Here is a 24,989-nt window from a genome sequence, read left to right as displayed (position 1 = left end):
AGTACAATACATGGTGGATGGTCTTAGTTCTACAGTCTAGGGCCTCTTACCTGGACATCTCTGATAGACACAGCTTCCCGTCGCCATTCATGTCAAACATTCGCAGCTGCAGAGAGAGAAGCACATCTTGATAATCGGTACCTTTCTCTTCTTCCCAATAGGAACACAAAATACAATCAGAGGCCACTAAATCACTTCCTGATGGAAATATGCACCGAAATCAGCAGGTTCTACATTTCATTCCTCATAAAAACACAATGATCAGCAACTCTACATTTCTTTCCTGATAGAAAGAGGCATCTCAGAAAGGGGATCTTAAACCTTCTACCAAATAGAAACATACTGTGCACAGCTTCTCCTAGATCTCTTCTGTGATAGAAACACTCATTTTGATGAGCAGATCCTTCACCTCCACCCTGATAAAAGAAAAAGTAACGTTTGTGTTGTAACTATATGTCTGGTGCTTATATATTCTTCCTAGAGATTCGTTACCTTAAGAATTGTCCCTCACAGGGTTCAAACTGGTCCAGAAGACGTTTTCCCCAGCAATAGTTCTCCACCACCACCATGTGGTGCCACGTGGCTGCAGATAAGACTCTTTCCCCAAACATGATGGCTCTAGAGTATGTTTGGTGCCAGCTGGTTACCAGCTGGTGATCTGGCATCAGTTCCTGAGTTTCTTCCGCATCCGTTTAAGAAGCGCAGAGAGAAACTAAGAGAGCAACGACAGCAACAATGACAGCACATAAAATGTTTACATACCTTGGGATCTTATTAGTCACGCCACTAACTCCTCAGGGAAGTGGGGAGGATAGTGAGAAAACTTCAGGAATATTATGTAACCATCAGAAATATTATTACCGAAAATGAGTAACTTTTTTTCTGATAAATGCATTTACCTGAAAATTCCTCACCCTAAGAATGAGTCTCTGGGAGGTTGGACAGTAGAGCCGGTTAACCAAGGATGTTATGCTACACAACTTGCACAAAGAATCCTTCACTGTGTACCTGAGACATGAGTCAGTAGTGCTTGGCAAAGTATGCAACGATGCCCATATAGGTGCCTGAAAGATGTCAGCAATCAAAATGCCTCCAAAATGGACTATAAAAGCAGAGACCGATCTGGTGGAGTGGTCATAAAGTCCCTCAGGAAGGTCTTTTTTGGCCAGGGCATAGCAAATCTTCATACAGAGGATGACCCAGAATTAAGTGGTTCGGGGCTCAAAGGGCTTTAGCCGCCCCCTTCGTGTTTGTCAGCCCGGGCTGAGACAGCTTCCTTGGCACACACACAGCCGCACCTGAGTACTTCACAGGTCTTTAAAAGACCATTTAGTTGTTTACGAGGCTTTGTTGGGTTTTCACACCTTCTTAGAGCCCCTGCACCTCCCCTCTGCCTATTGTTGGAAAACTTAGGAATTTTGTATCAGCCCCTCCCGAAATTTTACTCTAGATGCGCCTCTGCTCATCACCTTGCCCTTCTTAGCTTTGGAAGAGCACACAGACAACTAATCATCCACTTTGTCCTGACCTGGGTGGGCTGCACATTTGGGGTCAAGTCTATGCGCTCGTCCCATCGCTCCTTGCTGGATGTGGAGGAGGGAAGTAAAAGGAAAGTGTAACAGACTAGGTGATATAGAATGCAGAAACCAACCACTCTGAGTAACATGGTTGAGCAGGTGCGAAGAACCACGATTAAAGGTGAATTAACTGATAGGGCCTGAAGTTCCGCAACTCCATGAGTTGGAATTACTACCACCAACGGAACTGTCTTCAAGGTAAAAATTTGAATCAAGCAACTGTACATCACACCGAATGGGGATGCCATGAAGAAAGTCAAAAAGAGATTCAAAATTCCATGAGGAGCAATAAACAGAGTGGGAGAAAACAAGGAAAGAAAACCTTCTATAAAATGTGCTACTAATGGCGATCGAAAGAGAAAAGACAAATGAAGGCAGACAAGTGTAGCCACCAACAGATCCAACTGTATAAGGGACAACACAAATTACAAGATGTTAGAAAGCAAGAGGCTGATGCCTTTCCAATAGCACTACTGAACAAACTTGTTACAGCGAACTCCACAGATTGATTTAGTAGCAGGATTGTCAGAATGCGTACAGCAACCCCTGAGACCTGTTGAACTTGGAGGCACCCCTCATTGAGAGGAAAATGTAAGACAACTCAGTCTGGTCAATGACAAAGAGATTCACAGATGGAAACCACAATCTGGAGCAGATTACCTCTGTCACTTTGGGGTGCAGCGTCCACTCATGGTCCTTTAGTGAGATGTGACGGAGTTCGAGCATCCGCCCTCACACTGAGACAGCCTGCTTGGTGTGCCGCTGCCAAGAAGATTCTCTGTTGCTGTGCCCACTTTCACAGACAAAAAGCCTCACAACATTGGATCCACTACCCCACATCACACTATCTGTTGATATAATGGGCAGTGATGGTACTGGTCATACAATCTGAATGTACTCCCCAGAATAGAAGGGACAAACACTTTCCCTGTAAGATGGACAACCTGCAGCTCAAGCAGACTTCTATGCAGGTGCTTCTCCAACATTGATCTATGGCTCTGTGGCCCTGCACAGTGAGATGGCATCTACGACAATGGTAGCCAGAGTTTGAGGGTTGAAAGTATGGCTCACCGAAAGGCTTGAGGGGCCCCTCCACTAGTGCTGATTTGGATGAACAGGGTGAAAGGGCTGCGCCTGGACAATGGGGGTCTCCTGATGGTGGATTCACTGCAACCTCAGGCACCACTGAAGAACACTCATGCACTATCTGGCTTTTGACACTAAAGGCTGCACAGGGCCATTAAGATAAGCAAACCTGAAGTTGCAGAGCCTGAGCCTCAGTTAAAAATCTCAGAATTATCTCCCAAATAGCTGTGATCGTCTGAAGAGGAGGAAGGGCGTTCAGGCCGGGTGTGTCCAGTACCATCTCTGGGAAGGTTCAGCCTCCGCACAGGAAAGAGGTGGGACTTTTGGACGTTTATGGTAAAACCTAGGTTGTGAAGGAGAGTCATCCTCTGCTGAGAACTGTGGTCTCCATGTGCACTGGCCAGTCATCCAAATGTATAAATACATGGACTGTGAACTGGAAGTGCCAAGATCTCAACACAAACCTCCCTCCACGTTCAGGGCTAGTATGACTTGACTCAGTGACATCATCTTGAACATGTCCTGTCACTGTTCAGAACGTGCAGATCACTCGACAGCCAATTTGTTCAACAGGACAAGGACTTCCACCTCAAACATGGAGGTGTGTGGTAAAAAGAAGGGCCTTTTGAATGAAGGATGGTCTGGAGGGAGGGATGGGAAGAGCTAGGCATAGCCTCTGTGGATCAGCTGGATGAACAATTTGTCTGAATTGATTGCCTTCCATTTCGTGGAAAAAAGGGAGTCCCTTTCTCCAATGAAAGAGGGTGATGTGAAAGGGCAGTAGAAATCTTTTTAGGTGGCAGAGCTGGCAGAGGATTGTGGAGACTACATCTGCTGCTGCAGTCGATATATCCCCCTAGAATCACCCCTGCCCCAAAACAATGGTCCAACTGTTGTGGTTTATGGACATGCTAGGAAGCTTGTGTTTTTGACGGTACTGCACCGTCCTGGGGTAGCCACAAATACAACCTACATTAGTGATAAAACAGTCACACTAGGAGGCTAAACTCTATTCGTGAGCTGTGGTGTTTTTAAAGCACTCCAGGGAGGAGTCGGCTTTCGGTTGGAACAGCTGCTTGCCATCAAAGGTGATGTCCACGAGTGTGGCTTGGACATCTCCGGAAAATTCAATGGAACACATCCAAGCATATTGACGCAGAGTGACAGCTGTGTCCACTGATGAATCGATCAAAATACTTTATTCGGTTTCCAAATTCAGACAAAACCATAAAAGTTCATAAAAATACAATAATCAAAATGTAAAATTATAAAACATGATAAAAATATGAGGCTAAAAAGAGTATAAAATACTGTTAAAATTCCCAATTCATCAGTATTCTTAACAAAAGAAACCCAGCTTCCAATTCCCATTTAACTAATTGTTAAATACTATTGATCAATCAACTGTGTGCACAGAATCCAGGCCACACTTCAAAATCTTTTTTTTATGGTTGCATCTAAGCCTTTATTGGTCAAGTCTTTAATCTGCTTGTTCATGTGATCTGGCAAGCTGATCCCTGTAAGTTTTGCCAATTTCCAAAGGCCTCAAAATTTAAACCCAGAAGGCAGATTGCATTAGCAATAAAAAAAGGGCCAAGCTACCCGATCATTTTTGCGCCCCTAGAGGCCAGTTTTTTTGCCTGTCAATCAGAAGACAGAGTTGAAAAGACATTTGGGTTCTGCTTCGAGGAGGAACACATTTCCTGGTGACTGGTAAGAGGACAAAAAGAATGGGTCACCCGGAGCAGACCTGTGGCATCGGACAATATGCGTGTGGACTGCTGGGCCAAAAAGCGCTTCTGTTTTGCAGAAAAGACACAGTCCAAGAGCGCTTCACTGATTGGAAGCAAGGGGGTCCACCACAGAGTAAAGGGGTTGTAAGATCTCAGTTGGAATGTTAGTCTTTGTGTCCATGCAGGGCATGGCCATTTCTCAGGCTTCAGCGACTTTATGCACCACAGTCATAAACGAAACTTCCTCTGATGGAGTGCCAAAGAGGGTATTTATGTGCCATACGGGAGTGGTGCCTAGGCCATGCACATTTTATAAGTAAAGCTGCAAACCAGCGTACACGTTATAACTGTGAAGGATCTTATCAGCCTCTGAATCAGCATCATCATCCTTTATTTGAACATAATTATTATCAGTCAATGCAAGGGCCTCTGGCTTGCAGTTGAAAATGTCCTACATCTAGGCAAATCTCGGAGTACTAGTGTGGTGATTTGCCAAAGAAACATTAAAGTTCACCTTAATGTTTTCCTTTGCCATATGGATACTGTCTTCTGATGTTGAGGGCTTTAGCAGCAGTGTTGCACTTGGCTCTATGGGTGGTGTCAGCGTCATCACCGAAGGTGGGGGACAACACCTTGGCAGAGTTTGACTTTGCATCATCGGGAGGCATTGGTGTCAGAGCTGTGTGAGTCGTAAAGCCTGCAGCAATGTGCTGCACTTTAGGGAGTGGCCTAGCCGCCCAGAGAATGGAGAAGCCGCCTTGCACAGATCCAGCAAAGCGTGCCAAAAGCTCTTGACAACTTTGGAGTGGACCGATGGACATAGAAGCCCAGGTCTCACCCTCATAGTTGGGATCATCTCAAACAATAAGGAGGAGTTTGGCATCCGAGACAGGTATTGAGCTCCGAATGGTCCCGGGAGCAGGACTGTTTCCTCAAGGAAGAAGAAGGCATCTTCTTTTTTAAACGGACTTTATTAAGTTTTCATAGTGTGCTCAAACATTTCTCGTACCTATTCATACACAATACATTGGCCTTGGAACATTTGTCTCATAGTTGAGCCCATACCATGACTTTGCCTCGCCTCGGCTAGACTTGTTTAGTCCGTCAGTCTGTTCCACATAGGGGGTGAGGCCTTTCCTGTGGCAAGAGGCATATCCTAGTTAACCTAAGGTACAGTCCTACAGGGCTAAATCACGCTGCTCCTTGCTTGTGCCAGCACTGTCCGCCTCCATGCATCATAGCAGAAAACAAAGAACATCTCCCCCTCAACTCCACACCCCCCAAGCACCCCTCCCCTCCTAACCCTACCTCCCCCCTCCCCTCAGACATGTCGCTTCCCTAACAGCGCAGTTATTGCTCATTATGTGTTCCGCACACTCCATTTGAGTCCAATGACAGTAGCCCACCTTCACAATCAACCCCCCCATTCTCTCACCTCGCTACCTGTTGTTGCGATCACATGAAGTAAAGAGGACACTCATAGCTAGGGAGATCAGTCATCATCGTCAGTCGGGTAAGAGGGCATCTTCTTTTTATAGCACTTTTTGTGTAAAGATCTTTAAGGAGATTGTTCCCTTATAGGTGCTTACCTGTGTGTGAAGGAGAGCATTTGAGCATGTTTGTGTGGGCTTTAGCTAGAAACTCAAGAATCACATGCAGCGCCATTGTGCTCCGACCCAAGCTGCTGCATGCATTTGTCACATGGATCCTAAAGGGAGCTTTTGTGGTATATGCAGCAAGGCTTAAAACCTGAACATTTTGGAGGAGATATTTGATTTAGCCAGTGTCTAATGCTCTGGATTTTTTCCAGTAAGCCACCAAGAAAGAGCTTTGAACCATGTTAATGCGATATAGAAAATCGAAACTGACACCAGAGCGCCAGTTGAAACCTTAAATACTTTGGTCTCATCATGTCTGGAGGTGGAAATGTGACTGACCCTTCATGGTGCCACTGTACAGCTATTGCTGGGGAAAAGCATTTTTGTTCTGGTCTGAAGCTTGGAACAGATAATTTCTAATGTGAGGAATCTGCAAGAAGAATAATCTGTTGGAAACACTCACTTGTATGGGGGGGGGGCTTAAACTCCTCCTTAGTACTGAACACTCTACGTTCAGCAGATCTTAGATCTCCCTCACAAGAGAAAAACACGCCCTTGTATCATGATCTCATCCATGGCCTTCTATATGCATCTGAAATAAACCCCTCATTATAGAGGTCCTATAACCTACTCCAAACTTAACTCTTTCAGAAGATCCTGTGGTTTCCTAAAACCCCTCACTCGTTCAACACTATTCACTCCTTAAATATGCGTTACACCCAGAGGTTGTTTTATATCTTGCAAGGAAACCCCTTTAGTGTTGAGAGAGCATCCATACCGAAAGCGCTCACCTCATTCTGGAGATCATATATGGAGCGTCTGGGAAAAACATAAATGACCATAAATCCAACACAGGGCTGAGCAAATGAATTCAGCCAACCTGGGCAAGAAGGAAGAGCTTTGCTTCTCTGTGGAGATGTGTTATGCTATCTACTTGAAGATCAATTTACTATAATACAGCACTTGACAGGCCAGCAAAGGAAGTAAGAGCTAGGACATCCTGGATCCAGAGCGGAGCAAGTAGAGAGAATTAACGTGGATTGATGTATTGAGAGCGACAAGGGGTTTCATTCCCAAGAAGAGCAGAGGTGCCCGGTTTAAATGACCCAATGTGGACACATTTTCGTAGATTTAGGGCAGCATCTTCATCAGGATTTCACTATGCCGCTTTCCAAACGCACATTCCTCTCACCAGTAATACAAAAATCGTCCAGAGAAGGTTATGATTCACAAATGTTCAGCCAGCTCTAGTACCGGCCACAGAAAGAAGAATAAAGCTCATAAGAAATTACAAGACATTTCAACCGACTCCACAGAAAAAGATACCAAGACTCCCCTGTCTTGCAAGCTCATCCCTCTTCTTAGAGCATTATGAGATTAGGTAGACCTCTGCAGTGCAGTCAGATTTGATTTGCATCTAGTTACTATCCTCAAGTAATCTTTCAACGCTTTTCATTTTCGCCTACTATACCATTGATGTGAGGGTGCTGTGATACAACTTTAGGGCTTGGTAAATATTACAAAGCCAAAGAGGCTCTGTTCAACCTATCCTCTTCTTTATTGATATATTCAATTTTCTTTTAATCTACCTGAAGAGAACAAAAATGAACACATTGTCCACTGTGTGTGCAGTGTTTATATACTGAAGTTACCACACCGGTGCTAGGAGGCAACAAATGCTCAGTAGTGAAGCCTCACTTCATTTACCTCTTACTAAAGGGAATGTTATTGAATATCGAGACGTCACTTTTAACATAAATAGAACCTTTTAAATATCAAAGATGCAGGTTTGCTAGGGGATGATGACAGCTGGTAAATGTTTGATTGTAGTCATTTTCAAATGTTGGGATTTTATGATCAGTTTGGAAGCTCCTGCATCACACTCCCCTAGACACACCGCTCATTGGTGGGATCTGATAGCCTACCCTGAGCCTATATCTCATTCAGGGATCTCTCTGAAACACATTTCGGTCAGAGGGGCCTTTACCTCCCTTAAAGAGGAGATTTTGTCTATTTCATACTTACTATGGTCTGTGTGTACTCCTGCAGCTTTTTGTCATCAAATGGGCGATTGGCTTTCTTCAGCAGGTCTGACAAGAAGCCCTGTGAACAAAGATCACATAATTTCACACAGGGAAAACAACTATTTGCACTTGCTAGCCAGACCCCCATTCTCTTTGCACGTTGCATCAGTATGGCCTGTCACTGTTTCTGCAGTGAGCTATCCTATTTTCTGCTGTTGTGCTGCATCTTGGCAGCTTTGTGTGTCATAGATGGATGTATGACGGTACAACGCGTACCGTCACAACGCATCCCTTTACACCGCATCCCTTACAACGCAAGCCGTGGTAACGACTTGCGTTGGGGGCGCCGATTTCGAATAGTATAATTTACTATTCTAACAACAGTCCCCGTGGACCCTAGGGAAGGTGTTGGGATAGTAAATTTACTATTTTTAATCCTTTAGCGCCCTCCAGCGCAAGTCGTGGGAACGACTTGCGTTGTAACGGCCGCGTGGTAAAGGTACCGCGTGGTAAAAACTTTGTGGTAAAGGATGTATACCGTCATGGATAGCCGCCACACATATGAAGTGGTAGTCAAGAATCTGGGTGAGAACTGGGCTGAAGCTCAGAGAACGCTCCTCGACAGAGAAAGGACATCTGCCTTGTTTAGGATTCTTTAGGTTCCCAAGTCACTCAGCAAAGATGGCATGTAGAGTAACATTTGTTTGGATAAGGATGGAGTCAAACTGGGAACCTGAGTTGGGGCAGGTTGGGAAGAGGTGCTTGAATGAGGTCGTGGTTATGTGTTGGGTGAGGTTAGGACATGTGCTTGAGGAAGGATATGGATTTGCATTTGGGTGAGATATGATTTGGACATGAGCTTGGGTGAGTTTGAGAACACCAGTTTAAATGATACTAGGAAAGGAAATTAGGTGAAGTGGAGACATATCGTGTTTGAGCTTAGGGACATGGCTTGGGTAAGGCTGGAAACATTGGTCCGGGGTTCGCTGGGAACACAAGTTTGTATGGGTTTTGAGAAATGAACCAGTGTGAGTTTGGGAACATTGAGTGGAGGTGCATGTGGAGAAATGGCCTTGATTGCATTTGAGACTGAGGCTCGTTGACTTATGGTCATGGGTTTAGGACAGGATGTATACATGGACTTGATTAATGCTGGAGACATTCGCTTGGGTCAGGTTGGGGTCGGTCCTGTGATTGGGTCAGGTTGGAGACATAAGCCTGGTCGAGGCTAGAGATATGTGAGTGGACGAATCTGGAGTCATTACTTCAGATAAAAGTGGATATAGGAGCTTCGGCAAGGCTAGGGAATGAACTTGGGTAAGGTTGGAGATGTTAGCGAGTGAGCCTTAGTGATTTGTGACTTGATGAAGTTCTACATGTGAGTGTTTTTGAGTCACTTGAGCTTTTGTGAGACCAGGGCCATGCTTGGGTGAGGCTTGAAGGATGAACATCTTGTACTGTATAAAACAGCTGTCCCACCCTGTGCTGTCATCTCTGCTTGAGGTGAGAGGTTTGTAGTATTGTGCTCCCCACAAGATGGATAGCTGGTGACCAAGAATTTTTAAGAAGTCTGGCATTGGATTTGGATTCATGTTCCTTGTGGTGATCACTGTTGTTCCTAACATATCCAGGAAAAAGCCAGTGGAAATGCTCTTTTTCCAGAATAACTATCCACCTATAATTGTAGAAATGCTCCATTGTGATTGGTAGCATGATTCTTTTCTGAAGTAGGAAAGTACGGTTCCCCTGCAGCTAGTACTTTAAAGAGTAACACTAGGGTGCATCTTTGGACCCAAAGAGTACTTCCCAAATGATGAGTAATGCACAATTTGTCTCCCTCCAGTTGATGCCAAAGATGGGCAAGGTTTTTCTTTTTGACCATGATGTGAACTGCCTGCCAGTCTGAGGTGCTTACATGTGGACTAGAAGCATCAGTCATTTACAAGAGACCATGAGGATTATCCCAGGACCAGCCTGCTGGCCTACTGAGATTGCAGAGCTGCCCAATGAATAGGCATCAGCTATGCCCCAATAGAGAACCCAGGGGCCTCTCCATAATGACTACATCTTCAGCATCCTTAGCAGCAACCCTTCATGATGGGCACACTTATCCTGCATTATCCTGCACAAAAACCCTGTAAATACCCTCAGCTGCCTCCAGAAGACATCTCTACCGAACCAAGGCATGGGACATGCAAAATGTGCTGCGAATGTGTTGCGGCACACTTTGCGTTCCGTTTGACCTCTGCTTGGTGGTGTTGACGTTAGCTTTCAGTTGCCCTTGTACTGAATCAAATATCCTCAAACAGCAGATCTCTTGCTTTGTCAGCTTCATGATCCCCTGCTCTCTGCACCCACTTTCTTAGGTGCAAGAAAAACCTGTTTGTGAGTGACCAGCGCTGAGATACAGTCATCAAGGGGCGTCTAATGCTGATGCCAAGGAGCACAGACCATGGGGTGGGTGATCTTAATGCTCTGCATAAGGAGAAAGCCTACAACGCCTAGTAGTACCAAATAGTTCAAGTTCAAGTTCAAGTTCAATTAGTCTTTATTTCGAATAAAAAAATTCATAAAAGACAACAAATATCTTTAAAAAGCATTTTCAGTATACAGCATTGTACATTGGATCCCCCAGTACATAAAAGATAGTGTACAGCCATACGTAAACATTAAAACTAATAAAAAAGCGATTTACAGTTTCTTTACACGGATAAGCCACAGCCAACCCAAAAATTTTGCAACACAAATCACTGATTTAGCAGTGCGTAGTACCAAATATAAACCTGTCTAGGTTATGTGACACTCCTACTACTGTCTGCAAGGTACCAGGCAAGTAACAGCTCCCCCTGGGGCACCAAACCTTCCAACCAACATAAATATATTGAGCCCTCCCCTCCACAACCAGGGTAACATTTCACAGCACTTTTGTTTCAGTGACTGTAACTTTGTGTCTCTTAATTATAACATTGCCACTTTAATGGATTTCTGTGAAGACCTGGGCCTAGTACTTTACTAACACTGACCAGGAATTACAGCAAAGAAGGTAGCAAGGAATTGAATATGGTTCTGAGCCTCATGAAAACAGTCCATAGCTTAAAACTTCTTCCACTCACTTAATAGGCCACCATTTTTGCAGCACTACAATCTGTTGTAAAACTATTTGCAATCATATTTGTGAACTATAGATCTAAATCTATATAAATAAAAATGTAACTGTTCGTTTGTTCAAAATCTCAAATCTTCGAAAGTTCTTCAACGATTGCTTTCAAATTTTGACACAACGTTGCATTCGAATACGCGAGTGTTTTTATATACACAACGTTGGATTCGAATACACGCGTGTCGAATATGCGCGTGTTTTTAATCTAAAGCACAAACAGACACATAAAAATGTCAATTTGCGATTGATAAAAATCTTAAATCTAGGAAAGTTCTTCACCGATTGATTTGAAATTTTGACACAACGTTGCAATCGAATACGCAAGTGTTTTTATGTACACAACGTTGGATTCGAATACGCGCATGTCGAATACGCGCATGTTTTTAATCGAAAGCACAGACACATAAAAATGTCAATGTGCGTTTGATAAAAATCTACGAAAGTTCTTCAACGATTGATTTGAAATTTTGACACAACGTTGAATTAGAATAAGCGCGTGTTTATATATACCCGACATTGGATTAGAATACGCGCGTGTCAAATACACACTTGTTTTTAATCTAAAGGACGAACAGACCCTATCGACTGGGTTGCTGCGCAACAACTACAATAGACGCATAGAGACAATAGTCTACATATATTAGGATGGACAGTTGGTGTCAGGATGGCAGACCGGGAAGTGGGTGGAGGGAGGGGGGAGGAGTTGGTTCACTTGGCAACATTAAGAAAGGACGCATAGAGACAATAGTCTACATATATTAGGATGGACAGTTTGTGGCAGGGTGGCAGACCAGGAAGTGGGTGGAGGGAGGGGGGAGGAGTTGGTTTACTTGGCAATATAAGCGCGTCAGACCGGAAAGAGTGCGGAGGGAGGGGGGAGGAGTTGGTTCACTTGGAAACATTAAGTAAGGACGCATAGAGACAATAGTCCAATAGTCTACATATATTAGGATGGACAGTTGGTGTCAGGATGGCAGACCGGGAAGCGGGTGGAGGGAGGGGGAGGAGTTGGTTCACTTTGCAACATTAGCATGTATTTATATATACACAACAATGGATTCGAATACGCTGTGAAACAAATACAAGGGACGCATATAGACAATAGTCTACATATATTAGGATGGACAGTTGATGTCAGGATGGCAGGCCGGGAAGTGGGTGGAGGGAGGGGGGAAGAGTTGGTTCACTTTGCAACCCGAACAGACCCTATCGATTTGGTTGCTGCGCAACTAATACAAGGGACGCATATAGACAATAGTCTACATATATTAGGATGGACAAAAACATATTGAATACCCACAAGCATTGTGAAATTAAACATATTAGAAACGTGCGCTTACTCTTTTCTTTCTCTTCCATTTAACCAGACTGAACCACAGCAACGCGTGGCCGGGTACAACTAGTATATAATAAAAACACATTGCTTTTACACATAACATCTCTCTCTGGATACTGCCCAGGACTGCTCGTGATAATTTGCGCTACACTGTAGTTGGATTCATCTAGTGCTTAATTTGAGCCGGTGGTTACCAGTGGAGGCCACCAGTACTCATTTTTAGCAACCAGTACTCATGTTTCATCCTCAGATATTTACAGAGAGCAAGGGAGGTAAAATCAAACCAATCTGAAAGAGGGAGGAAGAGATAGACTGACATGACATGCTGTCACACAGGGAGAAGGCTGGAGCTTGCGAGAGTGAGATACATGGGCAACGGGTGTCAGGTAGTGGGTAAGAAGCATGGGGTGCATTTAGGACAGCGCAGCCATGGTATTCGGCGCACTGACATTTAATTGCACCAGCTGCAGGCTTGAGAGCTGAGAGCCCTGGGCACCGGAACTTATTCCAGTCCAAAACAAGTACTCGAGCCATCCTACAGGTGACTTCCTATGAGTAACCCTTGACCTCTCGACATCAGGTCCAACTGGAGAGTAAATGAAACAAAGGGAGCTTTGGCTGACCCTTGCACTCCAAGTACCAGGTTCTTAGGAAAGGAGGGAGAGCGTGCGGTTTCAGAGGTGACACTCCCAAGTGCTCCCTACACCCACAAGTTCCGGAGACATAACCCGACCCCTTGATTATACGCTGGGTGAGGATGGGAATGCCCTTGTGCAAAGCCGAATTATGTTGACCTCTGGTGAGGCTCTGTATGTTTTTGGTGAGGCTGGGCCAGGCTTTGCCATTGGATGGTGAACACCAAATATGAATAAAAGCTTATTGGGTGACACAAGCTGAGAGTGGAATAAGATGGTATTTGGCTGCTCCTGTCCCCAAACATAGGAGGAAATGAGGAGCTCTATGAAAGGAATTTGATACTGCTAATTTAAGAACTTTTCAAGGAATATTCTGTGTAGTCGGCATGGCAGCAGCAGAAGAACCCAAGTCACACCCTGTCCCCACCCCCTCTCTTTTTGTGGCGGTACCTTCAGTTCATTAGACTCGATGTATCCGCTGCGGTCAGTGTCGTACTTCCGCCAGGCCTGCAATAAGAAGCGTAAATTACATTAATGATACTCTTACCAATCCTGGAAGACAAGCATGCTGCAGATGGATGGAGGTAGGAGGATAAGAGGACCTCCTCTTGAACGCCCCTGAGATACATATATCATTACTTACTTTTGGGGATTCTCAAAGATGACTGATTTAGCAACAGCTAGGGTACTCCTATCAACACTAACACTACCACTGTGAATTATTTGAAGAGCGTAAATTCTACTTACATAGTGCCTGATTACCAAATGACACAGAGTGTTTGGAGATGACTGTCGCACACAATAAAATCGGATATTCCTCGGTTCAGTATTTATCGGGCGCAATAATTAGTGCCCATTATGAGTTCAGCCATTCAAAATGGAGCACAGCAAGTGAATTTTGTGCTTGTGGGTGCAAAATCTGCATGGCCTTGTTTTTAGAGGTAAATTTCTCCCCAGTAAATTACAGCAAGTTTGACCTACCACAATGTACCTAGGAAAAATGTTGGGGTCTGGAAAACACGTACTTCTCATATGTGCAGTAAAAGGAGTTACCACAAACATCAGAATTATTGGGACACTAATGAATAATGCCATTGCGTGTGCAATGGTAGATTAATTTTATTTTCCCTATTTAATCAACATGGAAAAGTGTTTTCAGGGGTCTCTAGGGTGCTTTCGTAGACTTACTGCCTGACTGATGCCTTTTTAAAATAAGTGCAATTTTTTCACATGTTTGTGAACACCCACAATGTCATGATATTGTTGGTGTTCGCCACATTTGTAATGCCTCATCCTGTGGAAATTCCATGGAAGAATCCAGTTCTCCGCCCCTCATTCATTGTGACAAAATATGGTCATTTGGCAGATTATCCTCTGTAGTAACTGCCATCTGCACCTGCACAACATTTGCAGAAACTGACTGTCAATCAAACTGTCATGGATGGGCAGTGAAGCAATCCTTCCTGCATGTAAATTTCACTTTGTGTATAATGCTTTTCAAGGAACAGCCTCTTAGATGCTTTTAGGCATTGAACTGAAGATTTTACAAACCCGGAAGAGGATGCCAGGAGTTTTGATTGCTAGTAATAGCAGTGGCGGCTGGCATGTCCCGAGGGTGGTGAGGTGGGAGGGGCACGTAAAAAAAGAAAAATTAAAAGGCGCTAACCTTTTATACGAACCTGTCGTCCTCTTAGATCCTTCTCTCATCGAGGCAGGCAGGCTCCCGACTCCCAAGCCAATCCTGGCTCTGCACTTGTGCAGCATGACAGCAGTGCTAGGATTGGCGGGAGCGGCCTCTATCAGTGCTCACAAGAGCACTGGAGGCCTTTTTCTAACCCAGCTGTCTTAAGAAACCTGGGCTAGAGAGGTTTAAAATACGCACGCCTGTGTGGCCGTCGCAAGTCGGGCAGCCAAAGAAACATGCGCATTATAAAACTCAAGAGCACAAAGCTCCCTGCTGCCACTAGAGGCAATGGCCACGCCCCATCTTGATGCTCAGTTTGGGACGGGTCGGTTGCTGAAAAATAAAATGGTAATAAATAAACTTTATTACTGTTTTATTTTCAGCTCTGGCCTGGGGCTTTCATTTGTGGGGCGATGCTCCTCCGCTCAAACGGAGGAGCCGCCCCTGGCTAATAGAGAAGCATGCTCAATGTTTAGCAATAAACACAATTTACCTGTTCTTTAGAAAGAACTGACATTTTTTTATCTTTAACTACCAGGAGCTGGTTTAGCTGTTTTCAACATCAGAACCTGAAACATTTAAAACCGTTCCATCCAAAGTCAAAGGAATATTAGTCACAGATCAGGGCCACATTTATGAAGCCGTTATGTTGTCCATGTGTTACACAAGGTGATACAAGGACAATGCAAAGGCTTTAGTAATATTTACAAAGCCATGCAAGGCCTGATTTGTGCGGCCTACTTTGCAAGGAAATGAAACGCAAGGCAGCGGCTTGCGCTGCGTCATGTTACATTTCAACTTGGGAGGTGTTCCATGGGTGGAGCATGGGCGTTTCCATGCATCCACCCATAGATTATGTCGCATTCCCAGATTTACAAAGACTTGTAAAACTGATATGCCCTCCCACGTGTGGCGTAACAAGGAGAAATATGTTTATTTTTCCTCATTATTTCCTCTTCCCATTTGTGCTGCATTCTGCAGCACACAGAGAAAGAGGAAAATGCCATTAAGGATTATTTTTGTGCAGGAAGGTGTCCCTTAATCCTGCTTGTAATGCACGCACCCTTGCACTATGGTGCAATTGTGCCTACACTGGCTCTAGACTGCAGGCAGTACGCCTGCACAAGCAGAGAGCAGAAATGCTCCACATCTTTGTAAATACGGAGCCTTTCTGCTTTCTCCTTTTCATGCAACGCAGTGTAGTAACTTTGCTTGCTGCCCTGTGCGACGTGAACGTTTAGTAAATGTGCCCCCAGATCTTTGACAACTCTTTGGAGTATGAGGCATTAGCTACAACTGAATTATTGGGTTTGAGGACTGCAGATCTCCTTTAGCAACAATGATTGTGCCATGTTTGAGTAAGTAAAGAGATCCAATCTTACCAGAAGCTTGTGAATGGGATGCGAGCTAAGGATTACAGGCTGTCAAGAAGGTAGTGCATGGATTTTCTGATATGCTGTGACAATTTAATGAAGCATGGTCATATGCAACAAGTTACTTGGATACAAAATGTGTTGTCCATGCGTTGTGTACTTACTACCCAGCTAATAAACCGTTACATATTTTTTCTGATTACAAACTATATTTTTTCAAATATTGAAAGTCCTTACAAAACCCCTATTGAATTGTTGATGGATTCAAGGAGATGTTTAACTCCAATGCAGGGGAGTAGTACGAAAAGTGTCTGCAACCTAAGGTTATGTAAAAGCTGCAAATTGTGCCTACAGTGTAATGTATGCGTTTACAGTCATGGTGTGAGAAGGGCACATGTAATGCAATCAGTGTAGCTGCAATACATCCATGTACGTGCAAGTGAAATTTACCTACAACAGTATTAAGTATTATGTAATGCATCTCTTCTGCTATTATAGTGTACTAGCAGTCCGTCCCGACGTTGTCCAGGTATGAATTGTTGCCAGCCAGTAGTATATTGTTTTGTAGGATGTCGTTTTGATAGCATTTCTTATCTGTGACAGGCCTGTGAAACGCTCCGATTCACAGTGCACTGCTGATGCACTTAAGAGTGCGTGTTCAGTAGCGTGTGAACTCGAGTTTCCCTACTTTATTTTTCCTTGCAATATTATATAGCGCAAATTCGACAACATGGCATGAGCACAATTTAAATTACAGAAGAACACATTCATTTGTGGTAGGCACGGGGAGACAAAGCGATTTGCCTGGAAACACAGGATGTTGAGCTGATGCTGAGATTCGAACGTAGCTCCCCAGCTCTAAAGTTCGCAATTCTAGAACTTGTGGCGGGAGGTGTGTCTAAAAGTGTATGTCGGTGCTGGCCATCAATGAGAGAGACCTGAGCATTTTTCAAATCGGTGGTGAAAAAATATGAGTATGTTGCTGGAGATGTGGGCCGCCGTGCCACCAATGTACTTACCGGGGGAGGGTAAACACCCATTATTCCGCAACTTTCTTTCCGCATACCATCACTCCGCATACTTTCATTACGAAAGTACCATGACTCCGCAATGCCATTATAACGCATGGCATTACATTTTATATGCTTTTACCACGCATACATTTACAACAAAATTCGTTGTAAATGCATGAATGGTAAAAGCATGTTTTTTTAAATGTTTGGATAAGGTAAATATGGGTATAGGGCTATATGTTTTGGGGTACTGAGGTATATGTTTTGGGGTGTTTGGGTATTTTAAGGGTTCAGATATAGTTTTGGGTTATGGGGTACAGGGGTAGTTTTAGGGTTTAGGGATAGGTATGGGTTTTGGGGTACAAGGGTATTTTTAGGGTTCAGGGCTAGGTTTGGGTTTTGGGGTATTTTTAGGGTTCAGGGGTAGGTTAGGGTTTTGGGGTACAGGGGTATTTTAAGGGTTCAGGGCTAGGTTTGGGGTACAGGGGTATTTTTAGGGTTCAGGGCTAGGTTTGGGTTTTGGGGTACAGGGGTATTTTAGGGTTCAGGGGTAGGTTTGGGTTTTGGGGTACAGGGGTTTTTTTATGGTTCAGGGCTAGGTTTGGGTTTTGGGGTACAGGGGTATTTTTAGGGTTCCGGGGTAGGTTTCGGTTTGGGGTACAGTGGTATTTTAAGGATCAGTGGTAGGTTTGGGTTTTAGTGTACAGGGGTATTTTTAGGGTTCAGGGGTAGGTTTGGGTTTTGAGGTACAGGGGTATTTATAGGGTTCAGGGCTAGGTTTGGGGTACAGGGGTATTTTTAGGGTTTCGGGATAGGTTTGGGTTTTGGGGTACAGGGTATATTTATAGGGTTAAGATGGGTTAGTGTTTAAGGGTTTTGGGGTATTTTAAGGAGTAAGGGTGGGTTATGATTATGGGGTGCAGGGGTATTTAAAGCGAGCAGGATGGACACCCGAAGCTGGAATGTACAGAACCTGGGAAGAAAAAAACAATGAAATATTGGGCACAACGCTCGCTTTTTTTTCCCCGTAATCCAGCGCCCCGCACACTCCCACCCCCCCAGCACACGCCCACAGTTCACGATATGAGACATGGCATGAAGGGCGGAACGTACCACACGCCCCCAGCACACACCCACAGCACAACGCAGACACGCCTGCAAGGGACTACTTTGCTGGCACGGTTCTTTTACCTTTTAAATGTATATGGTGGGAGTCTGCATAGCCTATGTCCTTCTGCTGCAACTGCCCTTTCCAACGCTGTATTGGGTGTTGTGATTGGTGCTGTGGTTCCTGAGATTACCCGCATCAAATGTTTGGGCTCTCTCTTTATTATATTAGTATGGCTGGATATGGATATCCAGTATAATGAGTAACAATGTAAACCACTCCAGCGAAGTTACATGGCGCTTCTTGTGTAGGCAGTTCATCTCCAGTGTTGTTTTGGGACATTTAACTGGGGTAACACAATACCTAAATTGGGCCCCTCCACTTTACTTACGGCGTAACTTACACAGAATGGTCTACCTCTATTCTACTGTAATCATTGCTCAACGCCGAACACTGTGCTTGGAATTCATAGATGTATAAAGGAAGCATGAAAGACTTGTAAAAGTCCCCTACTCACCTCCATAAATTCAGCGCTGGACCCAGCATGCTGCCGGAAACAGAGCAGGAAGTTTTCATCAGTGGGGAGAATTTGGGCCAGCTGTGAGGAAACAACACAAACGGCAAAACAAAGTTGTTAAAGTGAAAGTTAGAGACAATTTTATGCAAAACAATGGTATTAAAATGTCCATTAATACAAAAATTGTATGTCGGATAAGATGCATGCGAAGCTCCCAAGCACAGTCATCAAGTTGGAGGCACCTTGGCAAGACAAGGCCATGGCAAGATCTGCACTCTGAAGGTGGATGAGACGATGAGTGTTACCAACAAGTTGTTTCAGTGTTAGGAGAGTGCTGTGGAAGTAACTTCCACAAAGGAGAAACTATATGTAAAAGTAGTGTCTGAATATCATAACTGAGTCGGTGTATTTCATGGAGGAAAACCTTCAGGGCAAGAAAGAATGTGGTCAGGTTAATATGTATCTGGCAGCAAGTGAGGTTATGAATGCTACAGAGGGATTGTTTTGGGGTTCTGTTGTGCCGTGTTTGCAGGACCGGTCTTCCCTCTTGTCACTTGCATGCAAAGGTTGTGCGGGGGAAGTTGGCATTTGAATTCCTATATTTAAAAGCCCTGCAACACGCCTGAGAAGAAGGTGACTTGTCAGAAAAACTTGAGCTGTCCCAGTGCCATTGGCGACAAGACAAGGCAAGCCTTGGTGCAACTAGGCAGCATGAACAATGGGTCACCAAGTGAGCAAATCCGGGATAGTATGTTTTTCTGTCAGTATGAGGCGGACATGGACTAAGAACCTTATTTAAATTCATGACAAATATCACTTGGTCATGAGGTGAATTGTACTATGCGTTCAAGATCTCCTCCCAGCTGGCATTCCTGAAAAATCCATCATTTTGCCATCACAGTTCACCCTCGCCCTGTGGGCATAAACATGCAATAATAGCACCCGCTAGTGGTTACGGAGCCTAGCAATGGGTGTCCTGAGCATGCTGCTATACTCACCCTCTCTCCTGAGTGGTGCCACGCCAAAATCAACAAAGAAGAGTACAACCCACCTCAGCCATTTCGATTCTCCCATCTGAGTTTTTATCATACTTCTTCATGTACTCCTTCATCTTCTCTCCAAAATTCACACTTGCCACGTCCTGCAAAGAAGAAAAGGTAGAGTGCTTGATCCACGCCATGGCTAGCTCTAGAGCAAGTAGTGGAAGATCTCTCCCGCATCCCTGCTAGCTAATCTTTTTGCCTTCTATAACAAGCCAAAGTCTGACATTGGTGGCCTAGCTGATGTACCGACGTTCTAATCACACTACAACCCTACCCTCAGTCTCTGCTATGTAGTTGCCACACCCTTCAAGTTCCTCCCCTTCTGACACTTCCACACCATTGTTAACTCCAGGATGCTCTACCATGCAGGACTCAAGCTTCCATGGGTCAAGTTCACTAGCCACAGTTTAAAACACATTGAATGATTGATGAAGCAGTTGATTACTAAAGCTGCTCTTCTTTTCCCAGCAAAGACTATGTCCTATATTGGTGACTATGACTGTCATGTTCACTCCCTCCCAAAGGAGAGGAAGGGGACAAGGCATAACAGGGTGCAAACTGGTTGACAGAATTTGGAAATTTTCCCTTAGAACCCAGGTCACTGAATAGCTGGACAGGCAGTACCAGGGAGAGTACTGCCTATTTCAGCCACAGAAATTACACATGGTGACTTTGCCCTGACCTACCGACTATACAAAAGTAAAAGTCTCCTTTGGAGTTTCCCGCAGACCATTCCTTTTCTGGAAAGTTAGCGGATTTAGCATTCTTACCACTCCAGCTCCTTTTCGTGCTGCTTCCAATTCTTGGAAAAAATTCTCCAGCTCTTTCCCTTCAATGTAGCCATTTCCTGCAACATAAGAACAAGTTCACAGAGATTTTAGTTAAATGTAAATGTAAATGTATTGCAATTTATATAGCGCACGTATCAAATGACTAGTGTCTATATCACAGCAAAGGTTTGTGATACAAAATGCTAATGTGCTGGCAGAATTAGAGCTCAAGGGCAAATGGAAACTGCAAGATTGATCAGTACCACTGAAGATTTGTTCAGGCGATTACAACATCTGACAGCAGGGCATTGGTCCATGTGTCTTAGACGTGGAAGTGGGGTGGCTGTGAGAACAAGCAACTCTAGAACTGACTCTAGACTAACCCATCCAAAGGACAACAAAGTCAACAAGATTGGTGGGATGAAGACCCCGTAGGAGAACGTGGACTCATAAGAAGCCAAAGTATGTCCTGTTATTTCCTGACCAAAAGTTCAGTATTTCAGGATACTTGTGACCTCAGGGGTAGACAGTAATATAGTTGTTGTTTTACAAGAGAGTTCAGATGTGATTTATTAAAGTTTTTACGTAAGCAATAATGTCGTGCCTTTATCTATATCTATACTACTATTATAAAGAGAGAACTGTGTCCTTTGAGCCAGGTAAACTCAAAAAGTACACCACCAATCGCAACACCCAATACAGCGTTGGAAAGGGGAGGTCCAGTAGATGGACATAGGCTATATAAAAAAATATATATACGTTATTTAAAAAATTTACAATAAAAAAAGTAGTCCCTTCGAAGTAGCGCCGGCTGTGTGCACTAACCACGTACGTGCTGACATCATCGGAGGACGGGAGCGTGAGGAGGAGCAGCGGACAGGACCGCGGGGAGGAGCGGCGGACAACAGCGCGGGGAAGAGCGGAGAACTTAGCCACACTGGGGCGGCCTGAGGTACGTGAACCGCGGGGAGGAGCGGTGAAGTAGGGAGGACTGGACTGCAGCGGCGGCGGACAACAGCGCGGGGAGGAGCGGAGAACTTAGCCACACTGGAGCAGCCTGAGGTACGTGAACCACGGGGAGGAGCGGTGAAGTAAGGCGGACTGGAGCGGGATGACAGGTAAACTTTAGCGCTGCAGCGGGGCGTGTATACTGGCTTTGTTAGTTTGCAGCGTCGGATGCGTGAACACAGTGTTAGGGAGCAGGGCGTGTGCAGATGATTGGGGGCACTGAAGGTGGCAGTGAACTTGGGCTGAGGAGGTGGTTGGGGGCCTGGGTTTCGGCGACTGGGAGCAAGCCTGATTGCCCCCGGACAACGTGGGAATGGAAGTGAGCCTAGGGTTAAGCAGAGTTAACAATAAGTACCAGTGCCCAAAACTCTGCTTAAAAGTACGGCACCAGTGCAATTACATGTCGGCGGGTGGAATACCAGCAAGCCTGAATGCCCCCGGACAACGTCGGGGCGGGCTGCTAGTACTTTATAAAGGTCCTCAAGCAAAGTGCAAAACTGCACTACGCCCACACAAACATGAGCAAATCTACCCCCAAGTTATTGTGGTGATGTGAGGTGACCAGGTATTCTTGCAACCACATGAAAAATAAGATATTAAAAGCTAGAATTTACCTCAGAATTCTGTGTCCTTAAAAATCTTGGTTCTTGGCATTTTTATTCTATTGCTTGATGCCTCACAAAATCCTTATAAGACACACATATATCATCAGAGATTAATGCACTGCAGGCAGATAATGGCTATAATTGACAGGTTCTGCGTACTCAGTGCTCAAGGGCCGGCAGGGAGTATCTCTCCTCTTTCAACAGGACTGATTATGCTATGCACACAAAGCTCCTAGGGCTAAGGTCCACTGGACTACTCTACCTCAATTATGCAAGCAGGTTAGGCAGGAATAACCTCTGCCCATCATTTCGTTTTTGGTCACAGTAAAAACAATATGGTCATCCGTGGTTGAGTGTGTGTGTGTATATATATAAATATAAATATATATATATATATATATATATACATGAATACATACATTTATATATATTTCACCAAAAAAAACAAAGGTTACATGGACGTTATAGTTAGGCTGAAATTTCACTCATACAAAACAAGAGAAATTCAGCAGTTATACTTACCTGAGCTAACCATAACATACGCCCCCACAATGCACTGCTTATGACCTCACATATTATTACTCATGACTTGCTCAGTGACGTCACTCTCTGGGAGGTGGCGGTCCTCAGGGCTGAGAATGGCCCAGGAGGGGTGCATTGTGGCCCCCTCCCACTTTAAAAAAATAGAATTTATCCTTGGGGAGGTGACGGTCCTGTGGGCACGGGGTCCGTGAGACCCTTCCCTTTTGTTTAGAACATTAATGGCCGAATACCCCCTGGACCTAGCCCACCCAGGGGCTTAATAATAGGGAAGCTTTTTAGGGGGTCAGGGTATTCCTACGATGACCCGTTCTCTTTTTTAAACTTTTTTTGTGGGACTCAGCTCAAGCCAAGTCCCAAGATGACTGCCAACACTTTGTGGTTTGAAGTTTTGGCAGCCAATCAGATTTGAGCATGGGACTGTTGAATCCTTGGAGGATCCGTGCCCCTATATATACAAATTTGAATTTCCTTTAATGAATACCTCCAAAACCACTGAACAGATTTACACAAATTTACAGAAGGGTGCTTTCTGGACCAACACCCACCATTCAGCCAAATTTGTTGTGTCCTATAGGAATTAACATAGTAAATGCACGTTTTTCAAACCTCCCCCCCCCCCCACACTTTTCTTGGCCCTTGCTTGATGACTCATCCATGTGCAACAAGAATCACCGGGGATCTTTTGGGGAAAGCCGTCACAGAACCAAAATGTATAAGAACAAGTTTTGTGACAATGCAAGAGTAAATGACTGCTCAGGCTCGAAACCTGAATGTACATATATCATGAATATTCATTATATCATGTGAAAGTCTGGCGCGAAAAGTCAAAATTGTAAATATGTATATATAACCTGTGTAAACTACATATCCCAGAATGCCACCTAAAGGCAGAATGGGATTTAAAAGAAACACAAATGATGGCTCACTTACCGTGAAAAAAGCAAAGGTTTGGCTGAAACGCGTTGGTCCGAGCATTGAAATAAAATCAAGTTGGTAAATCCAAGCCTTGAGTGTTGCGTCCTTGGTGAAAAATTGTTGATTTTGGGTCATGATCCGACCCCTACACAGAGCACCGGTAGCAGAGCGCGCAGGGTCTAAGGATCACTTTGTGATAGATATATATAGACAGATATATAGATAGATATATAGATATACATACATACATACACAGACACACATATATATATATATATATACATATATCATGAAGAAACAAAGGTTAAAGGGACATTATAGTTACATGAAAATGTCAGTTAAAATTTACCATTTTAAACAAACAAAACCACTGAAACTCATAAACTATATTTTTCTCAACTAACTATAACTCATACCCTTAAGTAATTATATCTCAAGACCCTGCAATGCACAGTGTTTGCCATCAATGATGTAATTTCAGATATTGCAGTGATCAACGATTTTATCGAATATATCATGAGTGCTGTAATATAGGTGGTATTTAGAAGTGCCTGGTGAAAGCGCAAGTTATAATGACCTTAGTGTACGATTTGTAGTTATTTGAGATAACTATAACTGGTAAATTTCAGTGGTTTTGTTGGTGTAAAACAGTATGTTTTAACTGGCATTTTCGCCTAACTAAAACATACCTTTAACCTTCGGATTTTGTAGTGATTATTTAAAGTTTTTTTAACTGTAAAGTAAGATACAATTCCCAACTATAACCAGGGCCACTAGAATTATGTGGCAGGGAGGCCAAATTAAGTGGCAGGGTTAATTAAATTATGTGTCAAGAAAGGGCAAATTATGCAGCATAAATATTACTTCAATATTTTGTAATTTTTACACTTGTTAATACTGTCTGAACATTGGTTGCGCCTCGGTATTACCAGTTTAATACCCAAATATACAAATAAGAAATAGAAAAGCGACCAATCAACCTTTGCAAATGGCCTTCCACTGCGTGGGAACACATGTTGCTTTGATTTTAGTAACTTTTAAAAGTTTGAGCTAGAAACACATTTTTTTGTTAGAATCTGCAGATTATGCAGTATATGACTGATTATGTGGCAAATGCAGCAGATCTATAATTCTGCTAAAAACGCTGCGGTTGCACGATCGCATAATTCCTGTGACCCTGACTATAACGTCACTTTAACCTTTGATTTTTTTCAGTGAATTTATGTGATTTTTTTTACATAAAGTAAATTGTCCATAGACT

General features: G+C 43.9%; 1 protein-coding gene across 1 annotated transcript in view; it reads right to left on the bottom strand.

Moving 5' to 3' along the window:
- The window catches only part of CALB2 (calbindin 2), a 152,468-nt gene that overhangs the window by 35,377 nt on the left and 92,102 nt on the right, over nt 1-24,989 (bottom strand). Inside the window, exons 2-7 of the mRNA XM_086945298.1 lie at nt 20,658-20,734; nt 19,896-19,985; nt 18,845-18,925; nt 13,600-13,656; nt 8,020-8,097; nt 51-106 (exon numbers count right to left, since the gene is read on the bottom strand). Of these exons, the coding sequence (XP_086801424.1) occupies nt 51-106; nt 8,020-8,097; nt 13,600-13,656; nt 18,845-18,925; nt 19,896-19,985; nt 20,658-20,734 (439 nt within the window). The remainder of the gene's footprint in view (nt 1-50; nt 107-8,019; nt 8,098-13,599; nt 13,657-18,844; nt 18,926-19,895; nt 19,986-20,657; nt 20,735-24,989) is intronic.

This window comes from Lissotriton vulgaris, chromosome 12 (assembly GCF_964263255.1).
Source record: "Lissotriton vulgaris chromosome 12, aLisVul1.2, whole genome shotgun sequence".
In the NCBI taxonomy this organism is placed as follows: domain Eukaryota; kingdom Metazoa; phylum Chordata; class Amphibia; order Caudata; family Salamandridae; genus Lissotriton; species Lissotriton vulgaris.
Note: the sequence above shows the minus strand (reverse complement) of the source record. Positions and strands in the feature narration are given on the sequence as shown.